General features: G+C 47.7%; 1 protein-coding gene across 1 annotated transcript; it reads left to right on the top strand.

Annotated features, from left to right (window-relative positions):
• Positions 1-392: 392 nt before the first annotated feature.
• Positions 393-4998, top strand: LOC123151664 (F-box/FBD/LRR-repeat protein At5g22660). Its single transcript, XM_044571339.1, has 4 exons — positions 393-1730; positions 3070-3231; positions 3315-3519; positions 4611-4998. The coding sequence occupies exons 1-4, from the start codon at positions 813-815 to the stop codon at positions 4643-4645; spliced, it is 1320 nt and encodes a 439-aa protein (XP_044427274.1). The 5' UTR covers positions 393-812; the 3' UTR covers positions 4646-4998.
• The last annotated feature ends 3136 nt before the right edge of the window (positions 4999-8134 follow it).

The raw sequence follows: 8134 nt of genomic DNA, 5'->3' as shown, positions 1-8134 counted from the left end.
CATTTGAGGTTCGTTTAAGGCGCCCGTCTGGGTCGAATTTTTGTGACCGGTTAGTGGTCAGGTTGTTCATCCACACGTTTGAGGCTGTTTGGGGCGCCCGACCTTAGATGCTCTAAGGCGGCGGTGTTTGATCAATTTCTCCAAATGCATCATCAGATTCGCAATATAGGAATTCATACATTGCTTCAGAATGACCCGGTGGAGATTTTATGGACGCTTCATATAGACAATTATGTGTCCAAATAAATTAAATTCAAATTTGAATTGTTTAATTTTAAAACTTTATTATACTAGGTATTTGAACTGTAATTAGAACTACTCTTATTTCAATTGGAGATGCCTTTTTTTTGGTAATATCAATTGGAGATGCCTTGACGAGCCAAACAGCTCGTTCCAAACAGCTTGAGTAGGGACCGTGGATCACGGTGACCCGTCTGGGAGCGAATCCGCTAGTGGGGAACCCTCTGTGCCCTCCGCTTCGCCTCGCTGCAGCACTTCCTCCCCCCTCGTCTTCTCCGCTGGCCTACCCCGATCCAGTCGCCACGGCTACCGCCTCTCCCAGTTTCCACCTGTACGTCATTCCCTGTAGGCGCCGCCGTCCGCTGCACGTTCCACCACCTCTACCCCCGTCCACGGTGGCCATCGCCTAGGCCCCACCTCATTGTCCTCCTCTTGGGCGGCCGCCGGCGCCTCCGCCGTTGCTCCCATGGCGTTAGGGTCGAACGGTCCCGGGAGAGCCGACTGCTGACTGAAGCCCGAGCGCAGGTGTTTTCTTGCCCGGTGGAACTGAGGCCCGCCACCTGTTCGACGGAATGCCGAAGAGGCGCAGGACCAGCGAGGAGGCGACCGATGCGAGCGGCGAGGATCTCATCAGCGCCCTGCCTGACGCCGTCCTCCAGGTCGTGCTGTCCTTTCTGCCCTCGGACGAGACAGTGCGGACGTGCGTGCTCGCTCGGCGCTGGCGCCACCTCTGGAAGTCCACACCCGCCCTACGCATCATCCAGGGTGTTGTGATGTACTGGAATGCCGAGGAGATGAATAACTTCGTGAACTACCTTCTACTCTTCCGCGACCGCTTGCCCTTGGATGAATGTGAGATCAGTTACACCAATCCCTATGGCCTTGCCAATGAGGAATACAGTGAGATATTCCGGTTTGCTAATATGTGGATCCGCTATGCCGTGTCGCTCTGCCAAGCTCAGGTGCTCAAAGTCTGCATCCGCAATGTGCCCGTCTATCTGATGTGTGGCAATTCGACTCTCATGTCACAGTTTCTCAGGAGGGTGGAGCTTACAGGTGTGAATATGTGGAAACATTCACTAGACTTCTCAAGCTGCCCCGCATTGGAGCATCTGAATCTGTGCTCTTCAGCAATTTATGGCCCCAAGATCTCATCCCAATCAGTGAGACGTCTAAGCATCACTCAATGTGAATTCAATGTGAACACTGGTTCCCGCATATGTATTTCTGCCCCATGTCTTGTATACTTGCAACTAGCTGATGTTTTTGGGACTGCTCCTCTGCTTGAGAGAATGCCGTTGTTGGTAACAGCATTTATCAGGCTTGGTCACGGTGGTTTTGGTACCTGTACACATGAAGCTTACGGGGATTGTGATGAATGTTTTCCCTATGGTGGCTCCTTTAATTATCGTGACAGCAATGACTCTGTGCTTCTACAAGGCTTGTCAGGCACCACCAGTTTAGAGTTGACGACTATTGATCCTGATGTGGTATGCTTGCTCTTCTGCTTTAAATCCCAAAGTCTCCTAGTGGCTAGTGTTGCTTTCGATGTACTATACATGTGTATTTGTCATCAACTATACATATACTCACATTTTCAAAATCTCCTTACAGTTTGCATTGTCACCATGTAAAGTATTTGGGTAATCAAATTTTCATGACCAAACCTACTACTCCCTCCGATTCATATTAATTGTTGCTGGTTTAGTACAGCTTTAGTATAGTTGTACAAAACCAGCGACAATTAATATGGATCGGAGGGAGTAACTTTTTCATGATAATGAATTCGTGTATTATTCTTCAGATTCATCACTTGCCTGCATGCTTCCCATTCAACTAGATCGGTGTGTTAGCTTTCCGTTAGATATGGAACTGGATGATCAAGTATATAGGGATGTGGTGTAATCAATTGACATGTGCTTGCACAGATTATGCATGTAGCAAGACCGGGCGTAATTGAGCTACTAAACGAAAGTATCAGTGTGATGTATTGTAGTGCACATCTTGAGTGATCTGTTACATGTGGTTCCTGGTACAGTGATTATAGCACCGATCTGTATTGTAATTGCAGTACATAGTATAATTATAGCACTGATTATTTCAAAAGTACATGGAACACGTAGTTATTATATCCAGTAAGAAGCCCTTACCCATAACTCCAAGCATGTTACTATTGATTGAGATTTTACCACAGGAGGATCGTGTAAGATTCTGACATGCCAACATTTAGCACCATGTTACCAGGTTATATTGACTTATACTTGCAAACCAATTTTTTTGGCCCCAAAGTCAGCACTTCTGAAGTAAGCCATTTTGGTGCAAGCCCATCTGAGTTGATACGTACTTTGCCAGTCCAACATGGTGGCAGGGCTCTGAGCACATTTTGGGAATAGGGTGTTACTGTCTTACTGACATAAAGGACTCGACGTCAAATATTAGAGACCCAATTTATAAAACTGAAAGTGCAAGTACCAAATCGATAAACAAAAAGCGTCAGAGGGATCGGTACATAGTTTTAAGAAACGATTGTAGGTCAATATTGAAATTTTACTCACTTTGCACACAATATGTTTTTATACTCTTGGAATTTTCAATGTCAGACTTTTTGAAGTGTAGGATTGAGAATAATCAGCCGGTTACATTAATTCTTTAGGATTCTAAATCTGAAACCTATTCAATATGACGTGTTATCTGTCTTCTCCAGAAGGTCAATCTAGACTCAATAAGACCTACCAGAGCTCCTAGTCATTTCAATATAATTGGAAAATAGTATCTAGTACTTTTTAAAATTTCAATTTTGTTTGTTCTTACTGCTCGCGCTTGGTGCAGTTCACTTTCAGAAAGGATTTGAAACAGTGCCCTACATTTAGTATGCTCAAGACATTATTACTCAATGAGTGGTGTGTAGCGGCTGACTTTGGTGCACTAGTTAACTTTCTTCAGTGCACACCAATTCTGGAGAAACTTATTATTCAACTTCGACTTGAAAAGGTATATGTTGTCCAAGTATGGTAGCTTTGTCTTGTTGGAGGTACTATGTGTCATTTATTGATTTGAGTAAAATATTTTGTTAGCTTCCGAGAGAGAATTCTATGATAGAAACGTATGAAAGCTATAACCCAGCAGTACAGTTGGTATTGAAGCATCTCAAGGAAGTAGAAATCAAATGTCATAAGGAAGACGAGGTGGTTTGCCAGATTGTGAAGATCTTGAGTACCTTTGGAGTACTTTCTGATCAAATTGACATCCAAGTTATCCAAAAGGCATATGTTTCTGGAAGTAAGTTAGCTATTATTACTTTTCATGATTCATGTGTTTCCGCTATTTGCATTTGTGTTTAAAATTTTTGTCGATAATTACCATCACGAAGTAAGTTACTTATCATCACTCGACTTGATTGTGGCTTTCTATGGTAAAAAACTGCACTCTTACGTTACTTTGAAATATTTCAAATTAGACATTTCACACATGTATAAGAATTAAAAAAACGCAGGCTTAATGGAATGCAAGTGTAAACCTAAGCACAAGCAGCGGTGCATAGCTGTATCCTGTCACTGCCATTTTCCCATCTTTTGGCTGCAAATGCCTAAATAGCACCATGTCATACCTGGAGTCCACATTGGCGGTCCTTGGCAGGCCATCGGTAGTTAGCTGTTGTCAATATAGCTGCAGATGGTACCCAACATCATCTTTTTGAGATTTTGCATTTGACCATGGGAACAGTAATTTCGAAAAAGTACTTGTCCATCTCCAGTAGGAAATCTTGTTCTAGTGGATGTGACAAAAAGCTGGTCCATCAATGTCGTAGGAATGACTGTAGATCATGATACCATCTCAATTATCTCCATTAGCTGACACAACTCTCTGTGCTGTTGCCTGTTGCATCTCTTCACTCAAGATATGAGCACTGGTTAAAGGGGAGATTATCTATTCTTGCACTAGCAGCTTAGCATGAGCACTTTGGTAGCTTTGTAGGCCGCGGAAACGTTCAAAATGTCTGATCCACCTTAGAAGGCTGCAGTAGCCGAAATTCTCAGCCGGTTACGAGTTAATCCCTCTGTCCCATTACCACAACTAACCACGCACACAGACCAAGGAGACACATAACTTCTCTCGAAACGTTTAAGCTAGGGCAGGTATAAAACAATTCAATAGCTACACTTTGATTATCTCAATGGACAATTAAATGGAGACTCTTCCGAGGTCGTGGGAAGGTAATACCGAAACGGGAGAGCAGTGACACATCCTCCTAGCTTTCCAGCAATTAGATCATCTTGCATCCCGGTGTAAGTGTGAAGGCATTCGATGCATTGCAAGATCCAGCGCTGCCAACTCTCCAATGCTTATTGTGTTCTGTTGTGTTTCTGCAGGTTTCAGCTTCGAGCAGACTGAGATCCTGGATTGATGATGGATCTTCAGTCTCCTGATCGCTTGGGCACCTGTCTACTACAGCTATGAGTTTGTGGCCTTCTGATCTGGATGTTCTAGCAGTCTTGCTTTATCCGAACCTTGCGTTCTGAGTGAGTACCAGGACGTCCATGTTAGCTCAGGATCACTATGCTGGTTAAAATTGGTCTCAAGTTCGTTTGCATTTGGTGTGGGTGTCCGTTATGCAATGGTTGCCCTTGGAAACATGGTTGATGGGCTTCAAAGTGTTGTTTGTTATCTGTCCTTGGATTAGTTCGGCAGACTTTCCGAACGGTCTGAGTTTATGTCACCAACTTGCTTATTATCAGCTCCGCTTCTCCTGTCTGTCTCCTTTATGTTTCTTTAGATTAGATAGATTTATTCGGTTGGCTGTGATGTGTGCACATTTTGGTTCGAAATTGCTTTGGACCGATCTGATGTGCTGATCTGACAAGGCCGCGGGTTCATGCCTGCACTCCTGTGCGCTATTCTACCCTCGGGGTTCCAAATCTGCATCTAGAGGTGTCGCAGTTTCTTGAAAAGGGGTCGTATATATATGCCAACTAAAGTAAGGCGCAGGCTAATAAGTTCATCCAGCAGAAAGTTTGAATCCTCTTCAAATCTTGAAACTATCATCATCAGGTACTACAAAAGACACCACGCGATGCCCCGGCCATGGTGTTGTATTGCCCGCGCGGTGCGAACGTACCACCAGGCAGCAGCTGCTAGTACATCACAGTATTCCGTTCCCGTTGCCGTTGGCATCACGTGGCTGCCGTCACTCTACCCCCAGCACGGCCACAAATCGCACGAGCAGGAGCAGGGGGTAACATGGGTGAACAGTAGCCGTTGGCAGAGGGATCAGACTTAATCAGGTCGGCCCTTTGTCTTCCACCGGGCCGTGGCGTTGGACGTATGCGTCCGTATCCCGCGCGGCGGCGTGCGTGACCGTCGTCCCGTTGCAGCGCGGTCGGTCGAGAGCGGAAGAACGGGGAAAAACGGCAAAGGAACCTGTGGTGGTCCAGTCCAAACACCGAGTACGTGCCCGTCCTTCTCACGACCGCCTGCCTAGGAGGACCCAGGGAATGCGCGTCCTTGGGGTCTCGGGCTCGCAGTCTGCGTGACGAACATGACAGGGAATGCGCGTCGCGCGCCGTGCCATACCATGTTGCCCGCCGCCGTTCCCAGACCACGCACACATCGGTCGAACCAGGAAAGAGGCAGAAGTAGCTGGTCGTCGGCGCAGACCATCCGCCGGAGGCCCGAGATGCGTACGCAGATAGCACGCGCCGTTCGGTCAGCCAGCTAGACTCCTCTCCTCTAGTCTAGAGAAAGCGGTCCGGTCACACCCGGCGAGCGCCGCCGTTTTTCTGGGCCAAAACACGGCCGGCCATGCGTGTCAGACGCATGGCTCCGCTTCCTCCGATCCACCGTCACATCCTTGATCCGTTGCGACGCGGTTTCCATTCGCCGCTTGGTGACAGACGCACTGCTACGCGCCTCGGCCTTCCAGTTTTTTTTTTCTTTGAGGGATGGGCCTTCCAGTTTTGCGCGAACGTTCCCATACGATCGAATTTGCAGCGAGGCCCGACGCGTGTACGCATTTGGGGTGTACAACGCTTTCGCGATTCCGTTCCAAGAGCACGTTACGCGCTAGTGCGGCGACGCTGTTTTGTTCTGGTCGGTTTGGTCGTCTCGTCGATGTGTGCTGTGCAGATGAATGTGTCAAATGTTCTGGAAGGAGCAGGCTCGGCCAAGCCTTTTCGGGTCCTCTTTTGTGAAAGCGGAACATTCCCACCCGGTGCGCCGGTCGAAACTTGCGCCGAAACGATGGAGAAAGCATTAACCAAGACTGCTGCAAAGAAAAATGACTGCAACCGTTGATAGAAAAGTTTCGACCGTAGATGAAAAAAGCTACAACCATTAAAGAGAAAGCCACAACCATACACTGCATAATCGGAAAAGTTGCATCCATTGTAGATAAAGCTTCAATCGTATGTGCAAAAAGCTTCAACCGGCGTGTGTTGCCACCGGAGCTGCAATCACAGTTTGATAGCCTGGTGGCCGTCGTCGACGCAATTTCGTGCAGCGATGAGCATCAACGGTGAGGGGCGACGACGGAGCTACAATCGGGGAGAGCTACAAGTGTCGCCGCTGCAAGCTGCAAGCGCAGATGCAGTTGTTTCATGCATCACGGCGACGATGAGGACGGCTGGCGAGGGTTGGAAGTGGCGACGGGGACGGGCGGCGAGGGTGGGGACCGGCGACGGGGATGGCTGGCGAGGGTGTGGACTGGCGACGAGGACGGCTACCGGAAGGGATAGGATCCGCGGCGCCGCACAGCCCGAGTGAGGGGATCGAGTAGGAGAAAGAAGAAGCTGAGGCGAGTTTCTTTTTTTGGCTTCAGATCCAACCGTCGTGCGGCTCGCATCGAACGGCTAGGGCTAGACCGGCCGAAATTTTCGGCCAGCGCACCGGCGCCTAGCGGTGCCCTTTGTGAAAGCGACACGTCTTCTTTTTCCTATCGCAAAAGGAAAAGAAAAAACTGTTCAGGCTTGATGAAGTTTCCAAACTTGTGAAAAACATACTATATTCAACTGTGATTTGGTTTTAGAGCACTCGTCGCACAGAAAACAAATATCCAAACGAAACACAAATTTGATTTTTGATCCACACATAAATAGATTCAAATTTGAAAGTCGGAGAGAAAACATGGGAGATGGGGTGGGTGCCGCAGTCTCTTGCAAAAGATGTATGCACAGCCCATGCTATGTGTTGGTCATCCGGCGCTAGTCTCGATCGGTGGCCTTCCACACCATCCGATTGAGTCCGCCTTGACCGTCGGATCCGATCATCTTCCTACCACACCCTGCTATGCGCATGCATCATCCCATTTGCATGCACACATCACGGTCGCCGCCCCATCGCCTAAACGTCTTTCTGACCACCCTCTCTTCCCAGCGTGGAAGTCCGCCCAGCCACCACCATCGCTGCCGAATGTAGCTCGTCACCCTCGCCTGCTAGTCGCAGCTCATTGGACGCAACTCATTGTCCCCGTCCTTGAACTGTCACCGTACCTACACAGATTTGTTGTAGCATTGCCAGTTGTAGGGCGTAACTCCCTGTCGTTGCCTTGCAGCCCCATACTAGCAGCATAATCTCATGCTTGTAGCATCTCCTATCATTGCTCGCATCTCACCACGCTATCGTCCACGACATGGGCACGTCTGTTGTGGTGGCTCCGCTACAAACGGTCACTGACCATCGGTCGCAACGGTTTAAAGTAGAAAGTAAAGAACGAGAGAGTTTGAATGAAAGATGATCTATCAATCTTTATTGATGATAGAAGCGGGGTATTTATACCCAGACGGAAGTACACATGTTACTTAGGAGTCAAATAAACTCTAAGTTACTTGAGAGCTAAGGAATTACATAGTTGCCTTAAGAACCAAGGAAGTACATGGTTGCTTGCACAATTAACATAATC

This window comes from Triticum aestivum, chromosome 7A (assembly GCF_018294505.1).
Source record: "Triticum aestivum cultivar Chinese Spring chromosome 7A, IWGSC CS RefSeq v2.1, whole genome shotgun sequence".
Classification (NCBI taxonomy): domain Eukaryota; kingdom Viridiplantae; phylum Streptophyta; class Magnoliopsida; order Poales; family Poaceae; genus Triticum; species Triticum aestivum.
This window is presented reverse-complemented; position numbering and strand designations above follow the sequence as displayed.